Here is a 25091-nt window from a genome sequence, read left to right as displayed (position 1 = left end):
ATGCCGTTAGGAGTTGATGGAGGAACTAGATCATATGGAAATATGGAATATTTATTTTCATCATTGGCATTCCTGCAGTCCTATTCAAAGAAGCATCAGAACCGTTTAGAACAGGGGCTCTTTAATTTTGTGCTTAGGGAGGTGAGGTCTCGGGCTGATTGTCCAGCCGTGGATTGAGTTGTCGGTCGGTCGGCTGAGACCGGCCAGTCACTCCTCTGTTGCATCGGAGGCAGCAGGCGGCTAGCAGCCCAGCCTTGGCGGCAGCAGCCCTGGGAATCACCTCCGCCAGGCTCAAGTGTTACCAGCAGCAAGTAGTGTAGGCCGCTTTCATTTTTTGAATCATTAATGTTTGCTGTCATCCTAAAACGTATTATGCCCTTTTGCACATAATGACAAGACAGCACGTTGGTTAATAAAGGCCTATATCACTGTAGCTACTCGGAGTCCCCGGTGTTTCACAGTTTAATGAAGGTGATGCCCAGTAAGGTTACTAAGATTGATAGAGACAGTTCTGATGACATACACTCCACTAAGACTGTCACTCTTTACTGACCCCTGCCCTCCCCTCTCTCCCCTGCCTTGACTAATTTTTTTAAGAAGTAAGATTCTTTTTTTGTTAATATAATTAATGTGGCCAAGTCCACTCTTTCTGCTCTCCCTCTCTTTAAAATTTACCATCAATGGCACAAAAACCTCCAAAAGGTTAATGGAGAATTATACTTAATTATAATGATTCATTATCATCAGTGCAGTTAAGCTAATTTATTGTCTGCTCCTTAACTAAGAGAAAAGTCTGTTGGGGTGAAATAACGTACAATAATTAGCCTTTTGTGTTTAGTGACTGCTTTCTCCTTTTAAATCTTATTATAAAATTAAGGCTGCGGTTGTGAAATAGCTGTCATAGCTACACAGAGGCAGTAGAATGTGTCTCTGTAAATTGCCATAAAGCACACCTGTTACAGATGTATAGGGAAGCAGTAAATACCAGCGTGTCAAATGAGGACAGTTACAGGGCTCGGACTGTTAAGCTGGCATCATCCAAAGACCAAATATAAATTAATAACAGGAACACTTGCTACCACTAATGTGTTTTAGATTATCAGGATAATGCCACGTTCAGAAGTCTTGATTTTATTAACACGTCAACATTGGGAAGAGCATATGCACATTTTTCAGCCATAACAGCAAAGCAAAAATGAGAGACACTAACAGAGAGAGGAAAGGAAAGAAATCTGTGAATGACATCAGAGTAAAATACAAAAAGAAAAAAGAAAAAATGATCTGTCTCTTCAGTGGTTTTAAAAGTTACTGAAAAATACACACTTCTGAAAGGGTGAAGGGTTTTGAAGAGGCCATGCCTGTAGAGGTCTGTTAAAGAGAGAGACAGCAAGAAGTTGTCCACCACATCAGTGTCGGCATTCCAAGACATGGGTTCTAGAGTGTGCTGTCCACAAAAGGAATTTAAACCATTTAAATGCACGGATCGTGTGTTATATCACTTATTTTTTTATTTTCTTGTTGTTTTTGCTTTTTATTTTAAAGACTCTCCCCCAGTCCTAGTAGTTTTTGCCTAGGAAAAAGTTTTCCCCTTGTCTCTGAACTGGTCATGTTGTAGAAGAGTTAACAGTGTGTATGTGTATTGTATTTGCAGGACAAGCAGTGAGCAAGTGTAAAGACTGGGATGTGTTACACCCATAACAAAACATGAACATTGCACCAGAACAAAACCCTCTCTTCAGCCTAGCTTACTTATAAACCTAGTTTAGTATACCGACCTGTAACTTTGGATAACTCCAATAATAAAAAAAAAGGAAAGACCAATAAAATGATAAGGAAAGAGTTGCAATGGAGGTGATTGCTCTTCCTTGGCATTCATTACCTTTGCGCCTGCCTTTCATTATCTCTCTGGGGCCTGGTGGTCTTAGGGAGGAACTGCAGGAATGTTCAGGCTCCTCCCAGCCTCCCCTTACCAACTGCTGACTCCATTACCCAGTACCTACTTCCCAGTGTGCTGCTTATGATCACACTGCTGCATATGACCCATGTAATGTAGCCTGCCAGGGATGAGAGGGGTGCTTGAGAAAAAAATCTGCATAGAACTTATTTTATTCAAAATCTAAATGTCAAGCAGCATCTTCAGCTTCATGCCCAACTGCTGTCTGGATAGGAACAACTCCCCAGCATCTCTCCTGACCTTGGAAGGGAGGGCCATGAGGTTGACTCCTCACGGCAGGAGGGTGTGCCTGCTGACTGAGACCCCTCGGCTTGCAGGTGGGTTAGTCATTATAGCTCTGATATCACCAGACCCCTGCAATAAGCAGTTTCTGCAGGGTTCTTCAGAGATTGCAGTGCTGTAGGTGGTCAGATAGCCAATTCGAAGTAGAAATCTGCCTCTTTGGGAAGGGGGTCCGCTTTCTTGAAAAGCCACCATAGGGGACAGTTAACAGACCACTTACTGTGTGCAAGAAGGTGACAAGCAGCCCAGCCACAGTATAGGGTATTTTAAGCCTCTCAATGTATTGAAATCATTTTTTAAAACTCCAAAGAAAAAAATCATTCTTTTGAATTCACTTAGAGCATAGTTGAGGAAAATATAAATGTTGAAGAAAAATATGGTTGTTGTGTGGTAGAGTGGTTTTTTTGTTCACACATCAGGTGATCCCAATTGTATACAACCATCCACAGACCCACATGTTAGCACACAAGACTTGCTAGTTACACATAGTGAAAGATACAATGATAATAAGAAATGTGATTTCTGTCCTTCATCTCAAGGGACTTATTTTTGATCTGTTTAAGATGAAGTTCAGAAGCTCATGAAAAGTCAAGTAAGAGTAAAAGATTTAAATAACAATTCAAGAGAACCATGGACACGTTAAAGGACTCTGCATCATTAGTTGCTAAATGAATTATATGGATTATAATAGTTAAAGGGAGCATAAGTGGAGTTTTCCTGGCATAGTTCTTATTTTTTTCTCATTTAGTAATCATTTATTTTGTCTCTGTTATGTGTGATGGCAATTCCAAGGTGAAATCAAATTTATAACTTTCTCTCAAAGAGCTTCCCTGATGGCTTACATGGTAAAGAATCCTCCTGTAATGCAGGAGACCTGGGTTCAATCCCTGGGTCAGGAAGATCCCCTGGAGAAGAGAATGGCAACTCACTCTATTATTCTTGCTTGGAGAATCCCGTGGATAGAGAAACCTGGTGGGCTAAAAATGTCCATCGGGTTGCAAAGAGTCAGACAGGACTGAGCAACTTTCACTCACTCAAATTGCTTATACTCTGGGACTACCCTGGTGGTCCAGTGGATAAGACTCCATGCTCCCCATACAGGAGGGCCCAGGTTCAATTTCTGGTCAAGGAACTAGATCCCACATGCCACAACTAAGAGTTTGCATAACACAAGTAAAAGATCCTGCATGCTGCAACTAAGACCTGCAGAGCCAAATAAATAAATAATTCTTTTTAAAGAGCTTATTCTCTTTTTAAAAAAAGAATGGAGTGAAATTTTGTATATAGTTAACCAGAAGGCAATTTGAAACTTGGTAAGTGCTATCAAAAAGGTACAAACAAATCTAAATTTATTTCTAACTGCACAAATCTGATGACTTCATGGAAGCATGGCATTTACCATGGATTTGGAGGTAGAGTTTGGGATGGAATGGTTCTGGCAAAATATCCTTTGGGAGCAAAGGGAGTTAAAGAGTCTAGTATGTTTTTTTCTGGGGCCTAAACCCTGGAAACCAGCTTTGGTGGTGTCGTTGAATTAACCAGGCTTAATTCCTATCACATGCTATTGCAGTTTAATAAATTCCTGCAGTTAATGAAAGTTTTATTTTTTTTCTCCCTGCCTCCTGCAGTGTGCTGCTCTGGTTGGTGAAGACCAGCCTCTTTGCCCAGATCTTCCTGAACTTGACCTTTCTGAACTAGACGTGAATGACTTGGATACAGACAGCTTTCTGGGTGGACTCAAGTGGTGCAGTGACCAATCAGAAATCATATCTAATCAGTACAACAACGAGCCTTCAAACATATTTGAGGTAAGGACAGCCCTTAGGGAAAATTAATTTCTCATTGAACTTGGTTTAGGCCATGCTAACATGATTATTGGCCTGAAAGTATAATGAGTTTTTACTTTGCTGTCACCAAAAGACTTTCTAATCATAATTAGGTACTTCCTATTTTGTGGAAAAACAGTATTTGGAAAACAAATGGCTTTTTTTTTTTTTTTTTGAGAATTAAGGCCCTGAGGACCCATAACAGAGTGTATCAAACTCTGTTGAAATACTAAGAGATTGTGAAAGATTGAATGACAAAGAAGAGTAAATGACTAAACCTGTTTTTTCCTGTCTATTTCCCACAGAAAATGGTACCTAATGTAAAATGTAAAAGAATGCATTTCCTTTTAACCAAAGGGTTAAGTCTACCTTTACTTTATTTTACAAAATAGGTTTATAAAATAGTAGGCAGGTTTTTTTTTTTTTTTTACTATTAATATTATATTTTGACCATACCTCTGATTTCTTTATATTATGGGAACTTCTACACCCAACTACTCTGGTATTTACTTATAATTTAGTCAAAATTAATTTACCTTTCAGTAGTGAAAGTTACCTCCCAGACTCTAGACTCCTTATTATAAGCCTACCCTATAATAAAGAATGTTAATCTGCACCTATTAAAGTGTTACGTTGAGAAAAGAAGTTCTTTCTCACAGGATCAGTACTGATTTACTTGAAAATGAATGATTTCTTATGGGGAGAAATGAAGTGGTTACTCCAGCAAGTAAAATGAGTTAGGATTGTCGAATCAACTAGATTTCAGTGTCGTCACCTCCAGCGCCACCATTCTCATGTTAACATTTTCTACCTACCATGTGCCAGGATTCATACAAAGCACTATAAAAGTATTTTTTATCTACCAGCAGAGACACTTCTTACACTTCAATGTTGTTTGGTTGAAATCTCAAGTCATTAAGAAAACCAATTTTACAATATTTATTGAGTTTTTCCAGCACCCAGCACATAAAAGGCACTGAATAAATGTTTATTGAGTCATTAAGAAAACCCATTTTACAATATTTACTGAGTTTTTCCAGCACACAGAAGGTGTTGAATAAGTGTTTCATGAGTAGTGAGTGAAGGATGAATATGGTAGATTCAGCACAGTAATAATAATAACAAAGTGGCCAACATCTTAAGAGGAACACTTGCTTTACATATGTCATCATGCTCATCCCTCAAAACAGCCTGTTATTGTTTAGGTACTCTTCTTGTGATTCTCATTTTACATATGCTGACAGTGAGTTTAAGAGAAGCTAAGTGATTTTCCCCAAATCACACCATTGACACAAACGTGGGATTTGAACCCCAGGTGTATCTGACTTCAAAGTCTATTATCATTGATTAAAAATAGAATAACTGAATTTGGGTGACAGCCATCCTTTACAAAGACATATCAAGCTGCTTCTTTGCTCAATATATTTAAAAATAGAACAGAATCTTTGCTTTCAGTGTTGGTTGACATGGAAGCAGGTATATAGCTGGTACGCTGAGGTGGCTGTAGATTCTGTCAGCGGCTAAGATTTTATAATACGTCTGGAGCTTTAAGTGGGTCTTAGAAGAGTGCTTAAGGTAATGGAGTTAAGGCTGGGGAGGAGGAATCAGGTGGAGGAAACACTGAGGGTTTGTGGTTAGTTACACTTTCCCAGGCTTCTCAGCCGGGTCTCGGAAAGTTCATGTGAGGACTTGGCTGGTTCGAACTGGTAAATTGAACATTCCTCCTTCAGTACACTTGTCAGGTTACAGGCCCATTTTAAGTCATGCTGCATTAAATAAACAGTACTTTTAAAAATGTTCATCTCCATAGACCTCTTATCTAAAAATCGGCTATTTCATATTGGGTGAATGCCATGCATTTTGCAGAGGATGGTTAGGGAATAACTAAAAAGGTGTATGTGTGTATGTGTGTTGGAGGGGGTGGTGGCATGGTAGTTGGTGCCTCCCTGGTGGGCTGGTTGCAAATACAACCTTTTCTGTGACCTGTGTCCCTGAATTTCATGTTGTGACACCTGGATGAGGTACTTCCCATTAACATTTTCAGAGGACTTGGTTTGGCAACTAGTTAGATATCTATGGATGCTTAATCTCCATGAAGACACCCCTTTGGTTTTCCTGTGTAACTTTCTACCACTGACAGAATTGTTTTCAACACTCTAAACTCAAGGTTTATTCATTTAACCTGTTATTAGGTCATTTTAAACCTTTGGTTCTCAACCAAAGGCAATTTTGTCTACCTGGGGACATTTAGTATTGTCTGGAGGGATGTTTAATTGCTGTGACTGGGGTCAGGGGGATGCTGCTGGCAATTAGCGGGTAGAGACCAGAGATGTTGTTTAACATCCTACAAGGCACAGGATGACTCCCTACAACAAAGAATCATTTGACCCCAAATGACCACAGTGCTGACGTGGAGAAACCCTGTTTTTTAAAAAAAATAGTTACTCGCAATTTTTAGAAAACTCTAAAGATGAATTGGTCAGATTTCTGAGAGAGAAAGTAAAGATATAGGATAAAAAGACTTAGAAGCCATACAAAATTATTGAAATGCCCAGGACCTCAGGACTGATATGTCAGAAATTCTCTTAGAGGCAGACAGCAAAAAAGTGACTGTATATATAAGTCCCCATAACATTTTCTCTGATGTCACAAAACCCATTCTTCTTTGTGGGTTAAAGGGTAATAAGGCCATGTGTGGCAACACCGTTACACCCAGCAGCAGCTTTCTCAGCATTTGTATAGAGAAAAGATGCCTCTACTCTTAACCCTCTAAACTCAGACATCTTTTGTATAGTGGAAAAAGAAAAGTGTGTTTTGAACATAGGTAGAATTCTAAAACTGTGTTGTCTCCTGTGAAGAAGCTCTGCAGGCAACAGAATAACCCTTGAATGGCTACAGCTTTGCACGTTGCTTCCCCCAAAGCTGTGTCACCCCAGGTATTCCCAGCGCCTATGACTTTAAACCTGTCACAGCGGACTTTCACCTGTGCTCGCTCACTCCCCTCCTGTTCTCAAAATCCTGCCTCATCACATTTGTGAAGGCCTTGTACTTGAGCAAGCCCAACAGTCATGGTCTCTGCCACCTATGATCTGCCAATAACAAGCATTATCTACCTCGGATTCCCAGAATAAAATAAAGCACTGAGTCGTTCAACACTTTTCCCTGACTCAAATAGCACATTGATGACACTGCTGGAAACTGGCCACAGGGTTTCTGAATTCTCATCAAAGCAGGAAGAAAGAGGGTATTTAAGAGTTACATTTAGTACTGCAGAATATTTAAATGTTGGGAATAAATAGAAATTTCTTCCTTTGACCTCTTCCATACATTTGAGTCTAAGGTTAATGTTTATGTAACATAAGAAGAAAATGAAAGAATGAAATTGAATGTCCTGATTTGGGAAACAGTGAGTTTCTGAACAGGAGCAGGGTGAGCAGGCACGCAATTGTACATGCTGGTTGAGTAACTGGGCACACAAACAGTGATCTCTGCTTGCACAACCTGTGTTTGGATGTGTAAATGCAGGTGACCAGGTATGATTCAGAAGCCATTCAGCAAAACAGGGTACAAGGCCTATAGGTGCAGTGCCCAGTGAATCTGATCCATGTGTCAGGAAAACAGGATGCTGTCCCTGGATCGACTGGTAGCAAGATTTATGTTTCAGAATATTGCAACACAACTTCCTTCTCTCTGTTGCTTTGTGCATTGTTCGAAGAAGGAGAATAAAGGAGTACTTTTACAGCATGGCAGTGTGTAAAGATGGGCCACATAACTTAGGTTAAATAACACATTGGCTCTTCTGGGACACTGTGGGCCACTTGTCTCCGCTTTATTTTTTTTTTTAATCAAAGTATAGTTGATTTATGACGTTATGTTTATTTATTCATAATTTTTGGCCACAGCCTGTGGCAAGTAGGATCCCAATTCCCTGACTAGGGATCAAACCCATACCCCCTGCATTAGAAGGCAGAGCCTTAACCACTAGACCATCAGGGAAGTTCCATCACTGCTTTATTTTAACCTCTGCTTTAATGCCTCTGTGATTCCACTGAATGGGGATCTTTCATTCATTGAATTGTTACTTCTGAATGCAGCTACTTGGGCTTCTTTAAAACATGGAAAGTGAGAATGTAACTGTCTCTAGGTTATTACTCATAATGTTCTGAAGTTTGCCTTTGCTAATGTGGAGAGAAGGGCTCTCAGCTGTGGCCTGCATTCACGTTGGGTAATTGCTGGAACTCACAGGAAGGTCTGATACTGTGAACTTTTGTAAAAGAAAAAAAGATGGTTTCCAGTTTTCTTGTCTGTAAGGTGTCCTGTTTTATGCTTTCAAGGGAATGGTGGATGAAAGCTTTCAAGAATATTCATTCTGGTAGAAATATAGATGAATTTACACTTTTTCCTTTAACTTTGTTGTATTCTAATTTTTTCAACAATGGGCATATATTATATACCTATGAAAAGTTAAAAAAATTCTTGGCTATTAAAAAAACTGAGTATTTTGGGAACAGAGAACCAGCTTGTCTTGTTACTGAAGTTTTTCTAGGTGATTTCTTAGAAAACAGGAGAAAGTATGTACTCAGTAAATAATTGCAACCTTATGAATGAGTTGACTGTCATATATATATATTGATAGTATGAACTGCCTTAGGTAATGTGAAAACTACATATAACGCACCAAAGATCTATTTCCTAAAAGACTTTAAATCTAGGTTGGGAGGGTAAGTGGTGAAATGTGAAATGATTAGAAAAGAATTAAAAAGACTGTGAATACAATTATACATATACATGTATATGTTCATATATATTAGCAGTTGGGGAACAATGTGAGGCTGTGTATATTAATGTATATGTGCACATGTACATTTACATGCATGGGGTTATATATTACACATATATTAGCTTTTGGCAAATATTGCAAGACTATGTGTTTGCATGTGTACTTGTGTGTGTATTCTAGCATATACTGAGGGAATCAGCAAGAATAATGTCACCAAGGCAGATGAGAGAATGAGTGAAGGGTTTTCATGGACAGGTTATGAAAGTGGAGAGCTTGGTTTACTCAAGTGAATTATGTATTAATGGGAACACAGGAATAAGAGGAGTAAGTCTGGATTTAGGGTGGGTACAAAATTATGCCAGGTCATGAGAACCCAGTTGCAAATGTTTTAGGGTTTCCACAATAGCAATTAGGGTGCTACTGAAGATTTTTAGCAGGAGAGCAATGTGATGGAGACGGTATTTAAAGACGATCATTCTGATCATTGTGAGAGCCATGGAGAAGCCAAAAGTAAAGGAGTCTGACAGCAGGCTCTGCTGCATTCCAAACCCCATGCGATGCAGGTGCGGAGAAGGGACAAGGTGACAGCAGAGGGGATGGTGTCCAGGGAACAAAACCTGAAGCTCCTCGAAGGAAAATTCCATCAGTACTGACAAATATGAGTTAGGTTAGAGAGGGAGCTGGCAAAGCATGCCAACTGGAAAATATTCCGAAGAGAATCAGAACTTCATGAGTATCTATCTGGCTCAGCGTCTGCTCACCTTTAGGAACTGAAGTACTTTCTCGGACTGTGAGTCATTTTACACAGGGGCTCCCATCTCCCTGCTGCCTCAGGGGCAGAACATATTTAACCCAATCCACACATTTACATGGTGTCTGCTTTTTCTCACTTGTCTCCTTGGAGGAAATTCTGTAGCCTTCCATGGTAATGAATTCCTGCTTCTGACTGCCTGTGGTCAGACAGACTTTTCTATGAATGGCAAACCTCTTAGAATTTTAACAAAACAAACAGAGGAAAAAAATGTGTGTCCAAACCACCTCCCCTTAATTTAATCATCAGGAGAGTAAATTCTCCTCTGTTATGTCGAGAGAACTAATTCATTTACAATAATCACTTCTTGAAGATTTCTGGAATTTCCAATTTGCCATCAATAAATGTTTGTCATTTAAATTCAATTTATGGCCCACAACCAGATTTTTGCCACACTTGGTAATGACACTTACAGAGAACATAGACTTCAAGTAAGAAAATAATAGCCCTTTAAGTGGGGAGATAATTGGCTGTAACATAAGAACATTGAAGAATGTTGAAACTCACGGAGACTTATGGAGTATTTTAAAAATTTATGTTGTACTTATCTTTGCATTTGTAGTCTACCACAAAATTCCAAATTCTGGGTATAAATCAGTTAGATGTTCATCTTGGAGAGTCACAAATCAGGAAGCAACAATCTGACCTAGCCTGTGTACAGCTTTATTTTCAACTTCTACTGTCGGCTTATCTGACAGGGAGACTGAATAGGTTTCTTGTGTGTGTTCCTCTACACACCTCAGTTAAAGACCGTTTTAGACTTCTTGCCTGGATAACATCTGCCTTATCTTGGGAACATCTGGTTTATCACCCTGTTTTCTCGCTGCCATTATGCTGACCACTGGAAAATTATGGCTCAGGAGCTCTGATCCACAGGGGTATGTCTATTGCCATCTACCCGTACTAATAAATAAGTCACAGGATGCTGGTTACATGACATCCGTGACCATCATCACTAACTTTCCTGGTGGTTGCTTTTGTTCGTGTGCATGTGTGCTGAGTTGCTTCAGTCGTGTCTGACTATGTCGTGTCTGTAGCCCACTAGGCTTATCTGTCCATGGGATTCTCCAGGCAAGAATAATAGAGTGGGCTGCCATGCCCTCTTCCAGGGAATCTTCCCAACCCAGGGATTGAACCCATGTCTCCTGCATTGGCAGGTGGCTTCTTTACCACTTTGGTTAGTGTAAGTTTTGATTACAAAAGATGAGGTCTGCTGCTGTTTTTCACAGAACTCAATTCAGTCCTTAGCCATTTGTAATTTGGAAAGTGAGAATACATATGTGTTATTGGTCACAATGATGATAGAAAGTGGTTGCTGTTGTTGTTTATTCCTTAGGCTGTGTCCAACTCTTTGTCACCCCTTGGACTGTAGCCCACCAGTCTCCTCCGTCCATGGGATTTCACAAACAATAATACTGGAGTGGATTACCATTTCCTGCTCCAGGGGATCTTCCTGACCCAAGGATCGAACCCATGACTCCTGCATTGGCAGGAGGCTTCTTTACTGCTGAGTCACTGGGGAAGCCCAGAAGGTACTAGTTTGTGCTTTTTGAGGTAGAGACCAACTAGTTCAATACTCTGGGTACTCCAAGAAGTAGGTGAGCCATTGTATGGGGATATGCTCGGTTTTTCCTACCTTCTGAACTCTCCAGCGGGTCATTGAACTGAACACTACTCTGCCTGGATATCTTTGGAGCTGGAAAAGTGGAGACCCACGTCCACAAGGAGGAAAACTGAGAGGATTCAGGAAAAAGTGGCTCATTGCTTCTTAGATTTACTTCAGAGATATTAGTCGAGGTTAAAGTAATTAAGATGCAGGATACTGCAGTGGACAAACTATTTGTATAGCAACCATGTGTGCTTGCACAGTATGCTTATACAAAGTGTCTGTTTGTCCTCGTCCCTCTATCTATACGCAACGTGGTGGAACCACAGCCCAACAGATGGCTCACCTCTGAATGAGATCAACACACAAAGCAGATAAAAAGATGAACATTAAAGACCAACAGCCAAATTTTCTTCCACTGTTCTCCACCCTGACTTCACATTTTTAACAAGGTTCATCTGTCCTGATAATTATGTGCCTAGTCTTTTAGAAATGAACACTTTTATTGTGGGTTTTATAAAAGGAATTGCCTATGATGTAAAACAATTTTGTAAGGATCATTTTTTTTCCTCTTCTTTAACCTCTCAGGGTACTTTCAAGATTGTGTGCTCTTGAGGTATACTTTGAAAGCCAAGCAGGATACTGTGTTTTACTGTAGCCTGCCGAAGATGCAGAATTACATGCAGGTAGAGTGAGAGCACGGAGAAGGCAATGGCAAGCCACTCCAGTACTCTTGCCTAGAAAATCCCATGGATGGAGGAGCCTGGTAGGCTGCAGTCCGTGGGGTCGCTAAGGGTCGCACACGACTGAGCGACTTCACTTTCACTTTTCACTTTCACGCATTGGAAAAGGAAATGGCAACCCACTCCAATATCTTGCCTGGAGAATCCCAGGGATGGGGGAGCCTGGTGGGCTTCCGTCTATGGGGTCACACAGAGTTGGACACGACTGAAGTGACTTAGCAGCAGCAGCAGAATGAGAGCAAGGAAAAGGGGAGAGATGTACACAAGGAAATACACACTCTTATCTGAGCAAGGGCAGCTTTTTATTATGATAAATGACTTCTCATCCATTATGCCATTTGTCCCAAAATGATGAACAAGTACTTTTGTACTTGTTCTGTTCCAAAATAATAGAATAATTCACATAGTTTCTAATTCTAAATACTGATGCTGTGTAGACCTGCCCATCCCCATTACTAGTGCAAGTTATTCATTCAAGGTTTGCAGCCAGATAGATTAATGAATTACCAGATCTTGCGTAAAATGACTTGGCCTGGCTTTTAAACTAGGTTTTTATTTTGTTTGTTTGTTTTTTACCTTTTTGGGGGCCAGTCTTGTGATTGGTGTTAATGTGCTCTAGAGATCAAGCCCCCAAAAGAGGTTGTTTTTTTTTTCTTTTAAGAAGTAGCTTTGTTAACTATTTGCCCCACTTCATTCTCTCCCAAACTTCTGCTCAGAAGCAGTTAGTTCAAGGAGGTAAAAGCAGGCCGGTCAGGTTGGCAGAAGGGAGACTTAGTAGCCAGATTCTTGATGTCTGATGCCCTGCTCTGTGTCACATCAGCATGAATTATCGGAGCCTTGACTACGGCACAGAGTTTAGAGTTTTAGAGTGAGTTCCTTGGTGTTTCTCACACAATATGCAGGGCTGGAGCTCTGAACTTTGAAGGAAAGCCTCAGAGCTATTTGCAAAGTGCTGGTGCTTAGTGAATACTAAATTACATTTAGGAAATAGTCTATTGCTACCAGTTATACTTCATTTTTATTCTTGACACAGACACCTAAATCAGAGAACAGTAACATTTCAGAGATTATGGAAGCAGTTTGGGTATGTTCCAACACTATAATAGGATCAGAATTTTAAGGCCTTTTGTATTATTACCAATAGTCACTTAGTTTCTACTGCAGTGTACTTTGTAGGGAATTACAGCTTTTACTAAAAAGATTAAAATGCTATTATGCAAATGATTGCAGTATGTTATTATGTTTACAAATTAACATCCATGGCTCAACACACAAATTAACTAACTATTCTATCTATGTTATTAAGGATTTAATAAAGTAACTGGTAATAAAAATGGGGAGCTTGGAACACTTAATAGGAAACAGTTCTGACTTAACATAGAACTCAAGCCTTATGTTTAAGGTTCTAGGTGATCTGGTGGTAAAATAAAGTTGAGCAAAGCACAAAGAACTGGGACTGTGAGAGCCACAAAGCTGCTTGTCTGAGATGCTAATGACCAGGAACTAAATAAGTTCAGACTACAATGTACGGTGGGCAGCATATCAATAAATCTAAGCAAAGCACACACACTATCTTCTATTAATAAATAGTTCATTGAAATGATAATCGCCCTCCATTGCATGTTTGATATGTTCCATACACACAGAGAATACTCACATTATTCTAAAATGGAGCTCAGAGCAAATTTTACTGTGGCAAATGGGATTTAGCTGCAGAATATCACCGTGTGATAAAAGAGGAGAAGGCTAGGTTCAGACTAAGATGACTTTACAAACAGGCTGCAAATTGCTATTCCTGGCTGTTCATAAGAGATCATAAAAGCAAGGAGATAAGAACCGCCAAGGTCTCTGAGAAATGAATGTATGTGATTATGTTATCTTGTGGGTTGGATTTACTAGACAGACCAACAACACATTCACTTCGGTCCAACAGGAAAAGTAGAAAGAGATGTAGATTTTTGAATAGCAAACTTTGTTAGAATGGGCAAGTTCCAAAACCCCAGAATTAAAATCTTTAGAAAGAAATCCAAGATTCCTGTCGGTGACTCCATTTCTCGATCTCAAAATGAAAACTAAGAGTGTTACTCTTAAGCAAACAAACAGAAAGGGGGAAAAAATAATTGCTAGAAAATCCTGGAGCAACACAATTCATACATCAAATATTTTTGGTTTATTTTTCTTAATAGTCAAATACAGATGTTGAAGACTTTTAGGCTAAACAATAACCTTTTTAGGTCTACCTAAAAACAAATAATTAAATGAAATAATAAATAGACTATTAACATTTTAGATCTACTTACAGAGAGCCACTACCTACAAAGAGTTGGGCTTCTTGGCTAGAATATCTGGGTGTACTTAAAGAAACGTAGGAGCAGGGAAGCAACTGCAAACTTGGTCAAGGTTTGTGCCCTTGCATACAATACAAGCAATTTATTTTGTTCCGAATAGCACCTCTGTCGTTGGGAAACTACTTATGCAAATTTGTGATATCTAGCTTTAGCAAGGCGCCTGGTTCCCTCATTTCCTTCCACATTTGGATAAATTGTGTTGTTCTTCACTCTTCCAAATTTGTCCTTGTGGAAGCGAACACTTGCAAATTGGTTGAAGCTTGCTAAGAGAAAGAAAGAGGGGGAGAGAAAGGAGGAAACGATTCAACGAAAAACAGTGGCTGTGACAGCTTATGATTTGATGGTTTGTGGCCTTCTGCTGTTCCCAGGCACCTGATCACGAATGTGGTACAACCCCTGTGATGCAGGCGTTCTGGAACTCTTGCCAGCACTCACTTGACACAACCAAGGTTTAAAGTACTGACTGTAACTTTACATAGCAGAGTGGAACTGTGTGCCTGTGTATGTGTGTGTGTGTGTGTGTGTGTGTGCGCGCATACATACACGTTCACATTCTTTTTTCTTCAAGGGGAAAAAAAAGGGATACTTGCCATAGCAGGGTGGTAAAATAATTAGTCCAGTAGACAAATGTCTTGGCCTGTGTTTAAACAGAGCTTTAAGGACACAGTGTTCTCACCAGTCACATATCTAAATACAAACCAGTGTCAGCTGCCATGCAGACCAAAATGTAATAGCCTGCTTTCACATAGGTCATCGTCAATCCATTTTGGTTGGAGTCACACTTCACATCTGTTTCTGCGTGCTGCAGCCCCTTAAGGCGGCGACGGACTCCATAAGAGCACAAACAACCTAGCTATAAATTGCCGCTGCTGGAGTTACTTTGAATAAGTGTATACTGTTTCATATTTATAATGGTGAGGCTTCATAATATGCACAGTGAATATATAACACCGATCAGTTCAACAAGCATGAAATTGTATGTTGTCAACTTGTCACATAAATAGAGTCATATTCTGGCTTGCGATAATGTTGAACTAACATTTTTTCCCCCGGAATTGTCGAGAGGGTCACAAAAAAAGTGGGGAGGTAGCATTTCCTTTGGGTAGATAAACAGTCAGGGCTATTGTAAAGCTGATATTACAGTTGATGGGTTCCTTTTCTCCCCTCTCTTCAAAGTGCTTGCTTTTCTTGGGTGAATGCTAATTGGCTAATCTGGTGTGTTTCTTCTGTCATCCAATGGTATCATTTTCAGCCAGTGCTAGAAGGCTTTTTTTGGGGTTGTGTATGTGTGAGTAGCTTTTTTTGTTCTCCTTTAAAACCTTTTTTTTTTTTTTTCTATTCTTGTAGAGCAAATCAGTGCTAATTGTCATAAAATTTTCTAACCATCTTTTGGCAAGCTCTCGCATTCACTTGCACTCCAGTTAACTCTTAATTCGTTACCAGAGTCCTGGGTCATAGAGAAGGCTGGGCATTTCGATCAGACTTTCCCGTGATGGAGAATTTAGAGAGATGCAGCTAGGAAATGATTTAAGCAAATGTGCGACTTACTGAAAAGAGAAGGGGACAAATGAAAGGTACTCACAAGTCTCTGGAGTGCAGTAGCAGAGAACAGTTTCTAAGGTGGCTGATATTTAGGCACCAGAGGCGTGAGTAGAAACTGATGTTAACTACTTCTTCACTTTTGAGAAATTCTTCGATATGTTCAGTGCTCCCCATCTTCCTTCAAATGGCCTGGAGACAGAAGGTGTTGCCGGCTGTTTCTGCCTTCATGTGGGTTTTCCCAGTTAGGTTGCTAAGTTTAAAACCTCAGGATGCTGCTTTAGAATGCATGTATTACCAAGGGGTGTGCCTAACACTGGCTGCCCTGGTGGCTCAGACGGTAAAGAATCTGCCTGTAATGCAGGAGATATGAGTTTGATCAAGGGAAGATCTCCTGGAGGAGGAAATGGAAACCCACTCTGGTATTCTTGCCTAGAAAATTCCACCTGACAGGCTACAGTCCATGAGGTCGCAAAGAATCAGACACAACTGAGCAACTAACACACACACACACAGGTCTAGCACTGATCTTTTCATCCCCTGTCACTTGTGGTATAGATGGTCACATTTTCTCATGGAAGAAACCACTTGCCTGCCAAAACTGCTGGTCTCCAACTTGTATTTTCACATTTCTTCATGCTTCTGGACTTAAACAGTTTCTTTACACTGATTTATTTATTCCTTCTTTAAAAAATTATTGTCAACCATCAGCATGCCCATGCCCTTGCCACTTTCTGGAGGTACTGTGACAACGTGTAGACAAAGTTTGTGGTGCCATGAAGCTTATGGTGAGTGGCGCAGGCAGGGCTTTAAAATCAAGTGAGATAAGCTCTAGGATAGAGAAAGCAAAGCAGGGACTTTTACTTCTTGCCTGTTATCCTGGTCATCACTCACAGATTTCTGTCCTTCTCTGGGTTGGTACACTTGTCATCTTCAAAAAGGCCCTCACCTTAAGGTGGAATTTTGCTGGAGAGAGTTTCTCCTAGGTAATGGGACCTTCTGCTCCAAACCAGAAACCCAGGCATAGAGTCCATCAAATTCAGGGCAGTGGGATGGAATATTGGAAAGTGGGGAACCTGGGATTTATGGTGTCCTATACATATAGTATTGAGAAAAACAGTGGTTTGCTCATTGGAATTGACCGAGAGAAGACGGGGGTAGCCAACCTAAGGGCAGAGGGCAAGGCTGTCAGCAGAAAGTTCTCTCACCAGTGTGCCAAACTGCTGTGAGTGGAACACTGAGCCCCTGGCAATGTATGTGGGGCTCCTTTGGATGAAAACCATTTTGTACCATTTTAGGCCTGTTGACCTATCTCTGTGAGAATGATATTTCAGTCCAGCTGAAAGGCCTGACACACTTTTTGCCTATATGTGACGTCCTGAATAGGTGGCTTTTCTGTGTCTTGGAACCTTCTTTTCATTGTCTCATGGAGGGTCCTGCCTGCTTCCGTAAATGAGGCAGGCTCAGGACAAAGGCTCCCCAGCCCTTTCCTCAGCTCTCTGGAGGTACCAGGCACTACATCATTCCTGGGCCCTATTCCATTAGATCTGTTTCACTTCCCTGTAATTCCCCAGCTTAAATCTCTTCTCCCCAGTCCTTTCTGAGAAGTTTGTTTCTGCTTTTACATGGTGCTTACATAGGGGAAAAATGTCCCTCTATTACAGGAACACCCTTGGTTTTTCCGTGGACTCTTGGCCTAAGGACACTAGCTTTTCCTAGTGCCTTCTCATTTGTTCAGAGGTGAAGTTGGAGCTTCTGTATTCCAGACATAGTTCTCCCGGGTGTTCAGGGATCCTCGCCAACACAGATCCTGTCCAGAAATGTTCTCATGTTAGGATCCTCTTGTGTCTTGCCAGCACATGCTTAGTGGGGACACCCTGCTCTCCTCTGAGCCGCTGATATCAGTTGCCTTTTCTTTTAGGCAGTGCTGCAAGCTGGGAAGGCTGGTCCCACTGAAGAAGAGTCTGGGCAAATGCCTGAGCATTTGAACGCAGTGATGCTGCATGGGATGAGTGACTTCTGAGTGACTTCTTTCCCCCGCTTGTCCCCAGTGCTGGGATGCTGACAGCAGTAGATTTGAGAGTTATATTAGGTCACAATGCCACTTTCTAACTCCTTTAATCCTATCACCGGGCAATCCCAACAATGTAGCTGAGGTGGTTGCCCCTGTCCTAAAAGGATTTGTGTCAGTTTCTCCTGGGACAAATCTGGGTCTGGTCTGCTTTGCAATATTTGTTCCAACCGAAAATTTTGACAAAGACATTCTATCCACACAGAGCCAGAGAATTTTCTGCGTTTAGATGCATTTGGAGGTAACTGAATGTTGCCTGGTCTTGGCAGATAACTGAGTCTAGCTGTCCATGTAGCATGATCCATGCCCTGCTTAATTTGTCTTTGAATGGCAAATGTGTTTCTTCTCTGAGTCAGCAAAAGGCTTGATACCCTCCAACAGTACTGTGTGACCTCTCTGCTGCTTTTGTGATATAGAAAAACAAAACATCGATCCTACTCTTTTTCCTTTAGTTGCTGGTTCATTTTTATTTCTAGTGACATGTTTCATAGCTGAAAGAGAAGATGTATGTTCCATAGATGGGATGCATTTTTACTTAATCACAGTGGTTATTTTTATAATTCATATTAGGAGACCTCATTTCTCTGGCCATTATTAACTTAGTATTATTAATTGTCTGAAACATAGCCGAGAAACACACCATTTGTATAAATGTCTCTGAGAAGCCAAACCATGTGCGAAAAAAAATCCTACCCTCAAACTCAATGCGTTTTATTCCCAGATAAGCTTCTCCAACTCTCACTTACCATTTGCTTCCTTTTGTTTTACTTGCAATTTAAACAAATCTAGTTATCTGTGTTCTGAGCACATGGGAGATTAGAAGAAATGATTTAGGAAGTTAATGAGCTTGTAGAGGCAAGGAGTGGGAAGTAAAAACTGACCAAAACAGATGAGACTAGAAACTACAAAAAGTAGACTATCTGGGTCAATTTCAGTTGAGGAAAAATGCCCTGTGTTTCTCAGGGCTTTATTTCTAAGTAGCTCCCTATGGTCATTTTATAGTATCACACAATGCTACAAAAATCAATTCTCATAATTTTTAAGATGAGGGGAATATGTAAATGAAATGCTTTAATAAAAAATTAGGTGCCTAAGCCATTTAACTTCTTGATTCATCTGCACGAGTTCCAATGTAGATTAATGCCTGATCATGAGAGATAAATGAGGCATATATGCAAACACACACACATATTTTTTATATATAAAAGATTTTCATGGGGTCTAGATATCATCCTTTGTTTCCCAGGTAGCAACACCTAATATGAGAACATTCTGTGTAATGATAATTTAATGTTAAACTTCATTATATATTTTGTCAGGTCACTTTCTCCCTTCAAAAACACAACTGGTAAAATTTCCTCCATAAAAAAGATTTTCTTTTTTCTTGTCAGTAGTAAAACTCTTTAGCTATGAGGCCACTGGTTAAGACAAATACAGCTCAGCAGTTTTTGTTTTTTCTTTAGTCGCTATGTTTCGTGTCCAACTCTTGTGACCCCATGGACTGTAGCCCACCAGGCTCCTATCTCTATGGGTTATCCTTAAATAAGCGATTCCCTACGTTACCTTAGAATGAAATTACTTATACTCTTCCCCTTTTGTGCTTTTCTATCCAGTCTCCAAATATCAACCGCCACCCAACAATGCATAATTTATTGAGAACATATTTAAGTATTATCAGTACTGTGAATAATTTCCTCCTTGTTTCTCATTTTGTTTGCAGATCCTTTGGTTAGTCATTCCCTTCTCCAGGGAATCTTCCTGACCCAGGGATCAAACTCGGGTCTTCTGCATTGCAGGCAGATTCTTTACCATCTGAACCACCAGGGAAGCCCTATAAATAAATCACCAGCTGTAAAGCTTGTAAGATACTCACTAAATTGTGCTACTTGGTTTTGGGTAGAGAATTTCAGATTATGTGCGGGACTGAGTTTCCTGTCTTATCTCTGTATCAAAACCCAAGGAAAGCTATGACTGGGTCTTCTTTATCTGAACTTTCTGGCCCAACTCTGTCACTTTTCACCTGAGGGGAGAGAATGGACAGTTTGGGTTTCTCTATGTGGACCCTGAGCTTTGGTTAGGTCATGGCCCCTCATTAATATTCCAACTTTGGCAATTTCAAAGAATGCCATCCAACCCGACTACTGTAAGCAGCCCAGCTCCCCCGGCACTTCTCACACTTCTCCTTTGTAAGAAGGCATTTGTGCCTCTCTTCATGTCCCTTTCAGGAGTCATTCTTCCCTTGTTCAATTTTTCCCTTTCTCTTTATGGCTGTCATAATAGCCCCTGATACAGTCAGGCAGCGGTGACCCTGTCCATCACTCACCTGCAAGCTATTCTTGAACCAGCGGATGGTCCCTGAGTGACCAGATTAATTGTGCTGGTGGTAGGCCTTTCCACCCGACCTTTCATCCAGGAGCATAAAAGCCAATCCCAGGCTGTGTGTGAGCTGGCTGCCCTGCCATTGCAGTGTCCTCCACAGAGCCAAGCAGGGGAAAAAGAGAAAATCAATGCAAATGAAGTTCAGAAATACGGACAGGAAAAGCTGTGCGGTTGGGGGCTCTCAGAAATTCAATCTGTCCTCCTTTGCACATCACTGAAAATAAGTCTTAAAAAGTGAGAGTCAAAAGGAACTTTTCTGTAGACACTGTCCATAAACTGTATTATAACCATGTGCTGTGGTAAAGACTGTGGTTTCTTGGGTCTGTGTTCAGTTGGAGCCTTTACCAGGGAAAGCATAAACTGCTAAGTCTGTAAATTTAAGAAGGTCTCGGTGGCCCCTCATAGGCAAAAATTGAGTATTATTGTCACATGTGCAAAAGAGCACATTTTCCTTTTGTGAAGGTCTCTGCATTGTAGCTAAAGGGGCCCATGCTTCTGGCAGTGTCCCTCATGCTGCATTTTATAATGTGGTTTATACCACACAAGGACTTCTGTCATATTCATTAAATGGCTGCCTTAAGTTGGTGTCTCGTCATCTTCTCAGTGCCCAGCACAAAGCCATGCATATTTGGAATTCTACTTTTGACGTCTGTTGCTGCTGCTGCTGCTTAAGTCACGTCAGTCATGTCCGACTCTGTGTGACCCCATAGACGGAAGCCCACCAGGCTCCCCCGTCCCTGGGATTCTCCAGGCAAGAACACTGGAGTAGGTTGCTATTTCCTTCTCCAATGCATGAAAGTGAAAAGTGAAAGTGAAGTTGCTTAGTCGTATCCAACTCTTTGCAACCCCATGGACTGCAGCCTACCAGGCTCCTCCATCCATGGGATTTTCCAGGCAAGAATACTGGAGTGGGGTGCCAATGCCTTCTCAGCTGATGTCTGTTAATGGATGGATTTCCAGTGGTTCTATCAGATTCAGGGAGAGGAAAAGAGAGAGTCAGGAAGAGAGAGAGAGAGAATAAAATGACCTTCCCAGCCATTCAGACCAATCACGCTAAAAATAAAGACATCTCAAAGATTTGAGAGCATGCTCTCCAACAGACGGTTTGTAAACAGCCAGCCATGACAGCAGTACGCGTGCCCCTGCCAGAGTGGCAGGGAGCTTACCTTCTAGTTCACTGAAACTTGCTCCTTAGGTGAAGATGACGCATGGTTATAACGCAGCTGTGAGACAATGCTCAGCTGCTGTGTGTTGGCACATAAAGACACTGTTGTCTGTCTGCAATGGATGTTGAGTATTCACTCTGTCTCCTATAGGAGAGGGAATATTTCTCACACTCAGTGAGGAGTTAAAGAATCGGTACCTTTACGGGGCTTCAAAGCATTGGGAGTAATTCTGCCCGTGTTCCAGGGACCACCTGTTCCCAACTACTGTGTCCATAGATCTTAGCCCATTTTGCTTCTCTCAGTGGATCCAGACTTCAGGCCTTTTGCAACTGTTTTGTTTTTTTGTTGTAGTTGTCTTGTAAGAAATTGCAATGAAAAAAGTTATTTTTATGAAAAAAAAATGATTGTCTAATCACACAAGTTTATAATACCATAGCTATATGGCAGTTACCCAATTTCATGGAAGAATCAAGCACAGAGGTTAGAATGAGGTGGTAGGATGGCTAATCTTCGGAGGTGTTCAGGATTTTCAGAAGCTGTGAATGTTTTGGCCTTGCTTTGGTTTTATAGGCTAGAAACCTGCATGCAAAAATAGCCAAGTGAAAGAATCTCCTTAACCTGAATTTCTTGCCAGTTTCTGTAGAGCCGTTGAATTCTTGGTTATCTTTGCTATTTTAGCAAAGACCTTAGTGAGCTGTCTTCACTGATTAAGGAATAGTTAACCCAGCCCACATGAGTACCTGTTTAGGCTGACTCATAGAGGTGTGTGTGCTCTCAGTCGTGTTCGACTCTTTGAGACCCCATAGACTATAGCCCTCCAGGCTCCTCTGTTCATGGAATTTTCCAGGCAAGAATACTGAAGTGGGTTTCCATTTCTTCCTCCAGAGGATCTTCCTGACCCAGGGATCAAATCCGCATCTCTTGGGTCTCCTGCATTCGCAGGTGGGTTCTGTGCCAACTGTGCTATTGGGGAAGCCCAATGAGTTAAAATTTAGTATGCCATTACATAGGAAACTCAGATACAGGAATTTATTTCATTACTTCTTAAACTGACCCATTTGTTGACCATTTAAAGAGCGTCCACCGTGTGCAAGGCACTAATTTAGGTACTCAAAATGCAAGAATGTATCATGTACATAATATTTAGGACAGAAGAGTTGGTTGTCTAGTGAAAAGACACTTAAATTATCAGATGTTAGGATGAATTTTGTGACAAAATTAGAGATGAAGTACCATGAAGACACCATGACAGGGGTAAAAATGTCTGCTGAAAGACTGAAAAGGGAGGAAAGTTTGTAGGTGTTGGTAGGTTATTTATTTGAGAAACTTCATTACGTCAGGGGTTAAACATACTCTTATTTACTTATATAATGTAGTAAACTGCATTTCTTACCTCTTAGGAAGAAAACGGAATGACCAAGAAAAAGGATGCACATAGTAGGCTCTTAATAACATTTAAAAAATGAATCCACCTTCTAACAAGGCCTTTCTACCTCATACTTGGCAGTCCAATAGCTCATTAGATTATAACAAAAGCAGCAGAGCTAAACAAGAATTCCTCTGTCAGAAACCCTTGGTGGTATCTCTGAGAGCAAATGTGACAAATAGAATCAGAAATGACTTAAACAGTCAGCTACCACAAGCCAAATTTTAAAAAAGCCCTGAAAAGCCCAAAAATGGAAACATATTACAGTTATCTACATTCACAGTACAGAACAAGTTTGGTCGTATTTAAGATAATTCTCTAGTGCCTGCTATTTTTAGCCCAAGGGTAAGCTCCTTTAAGAGTCTTTTGGCATTGCATCCCTTTAACCTGGCCTAACAAACTAAGCCAATAAGCTGTCTGATTTTCCTCGTCCATCCAGGAGGAAGAGAGATAGCTAAAACAAACCATTTTCTGGGAAAATGTTCAGCCTATCTTGTATTAAGAGGTTTTTTTTCATATAGATTTTTAAAACATCCCAATATTAAGTGTTGCCTGTCAGAGACCAAAATGTCAAACTTTGCTGTTTTGAAATTGTAGGCTCATGGTTATAAAAAGAGGATTTTATAGGCCTAGTCTAATGGAAATAAACATTACTCCATTACCTTCAGTAAAACCAAATCTTTACAGTTCAAGCTATCATTATTAATGTCTATGAGAAGAAAGGAACATTTCCAGGGGGTTTATTTATTTATTTTTTTAGGCAAAGAAAGACCGGCGAGCTGTACCATAGCAAATGAAAGTTTTCTTAAAGCTTTCTCCTCAGTGACTTTGCAGTGTGTAATTTAAAAGCAGAAAGCAAAGAAAATGCAGTTTTAAAACACTAGGCTGGCTATTTCTGCTATCTTTCTTCCTTACATATTAACAACTCTCTGTGAGACTATTGCTCTGTCAATTCTTGTCTGTCTGTCTCTATATACAAACAACTCTATCAGCTTTTTATTGTTCACAACCATGTGTGTGTGGTACGGGTTGTGTGGGGTGGGTGTGAGTGTATGTCTGGAGACATAGTTGTGAGCTACCTCAGTTTAAACCATATAAACACAAATGTGGATTACAACACTTAACAATGTATTATCTTCTACTTGGTTCTTCAAAAATCATACTGTTAACCCTCTAAGTTTAAGGTTGTTCCCAGATTGACTGGTTTATTGAAATTCAGAAGACTGAAATTATCAATTCAGCATCGGGTAGATTTCAGCAATCAATAGCCAGAAATTTCTTGAACTCAGAGTATAGGCAAGGTAGTAAGCCAGGTGTGGTGGGGGTAGAAAGGTGTTTAAGGCAGGTCTCAGTTCTCAAGAAGACTTGTCACCAAACTGTAGGAAGAAGATACCCAGGCCCATACAGTGGCAGTCAGAAAAAATGAGGATATGTATAAAGGCCCTCCTCTGTCCCAGACACCATGCCTAGGTTTCCTGTCTTCCACAGTGATTCTGCCTCATTACCAGGCTTCTCATAAACATGTCATTAAGCCCCTGATAAATGCCCCACCACTCTTCTTGGTTATGCATGATTTCTATCTTCCCACAGATTAGTGTTTTAGGAGTTAGTATTCAACCAGAACTCAAATTCCCTGGTTCCCATTGCTTGCCCTCAGTGTCAATAGGATTTAATTGCTATTAATATTTTTCATCAGGAAGCATCAGAAACACTGGCCTGTTGAGTAGCTATCTCCAAGGATATATTTGCTTTCTTGAGATGTTCTATTGCCTGTTAAATGATCACATGGTGCCTATTTCTGCAGAACACTGGTGGGCTCTGGGCATTCTTTGTCCTGCCATTGTAGTCAACTGCCAGGGAAGTGTTTTGTGCTCTGCAAGCTGGCTCCTGATCTTTAGTCCTCTTTAAGACCAGCTGTTAATCTTTAGCACAGGCTGACTCTGCAGCCCAGTGCACACCAGGTTGCCTAACTTCTTGTTTGTGTGCTCCCAGAAATCAGAAACGAGTTTGCTGTTTTTCTCCCAAACCACAAGCCTTAGGGTCACTGCCTCTGTCTCCCTGTCCTATGTTCTCCATGTTCTGTCTGTTGCTAAAAAGTTCCTCATTCTTAGGTGAAGGATCACATCTTCCTCCATCATTTCTTTTCAACTTTTATCAACT

At 40.6% G+C, this 25091-nt stretch overlaps 1 protein-coding gene across 3 annotated transcripts in view; it reads left to right on the top strand.

Annotated features, from left to right (window-relative positions):
- Positions 1-25091, top strand: part of PPARGC1A (PPARG coactivator 1 alpha) — a 125329-nt gene that overhangs the window by 15839 nt on the left and 84399 nt on the right. For all 3 annotated transcript variants that reach the window (XM_055434013.2, XM_088836264.1, XM_055434012.2), the window contains exon 2: positions 3865-4044. In XM_055434013.2, coding sequence (XP_055289988.1) covers positions 3865-4044 — 180 coding nt within the window. The remainder of the gene's footprint in view (positions 1-3864; positions 4045-25091) is intronic.

Source organism: Moschus berezovskii, chromosome 5 (assembly GCF_049115385.1).
Source record: "Moschus berezovskii isolate FMDL1 chromosome 5, NW_MosBer_1.0, whole genome shotgun sequence".
In the NCBI taxonomy this organism is placed as follows: Eukaryota; Metazoa; Chordata; class Mammalia; order Artiodactyla; family Moschidae; genus Moschus; species Moschus berezovskii.
The sequence above is the reverse complement of the archived record's forward strand: the minus strand, read 5'-3'. Positions and strand labels throughout refer to the sequence as shown.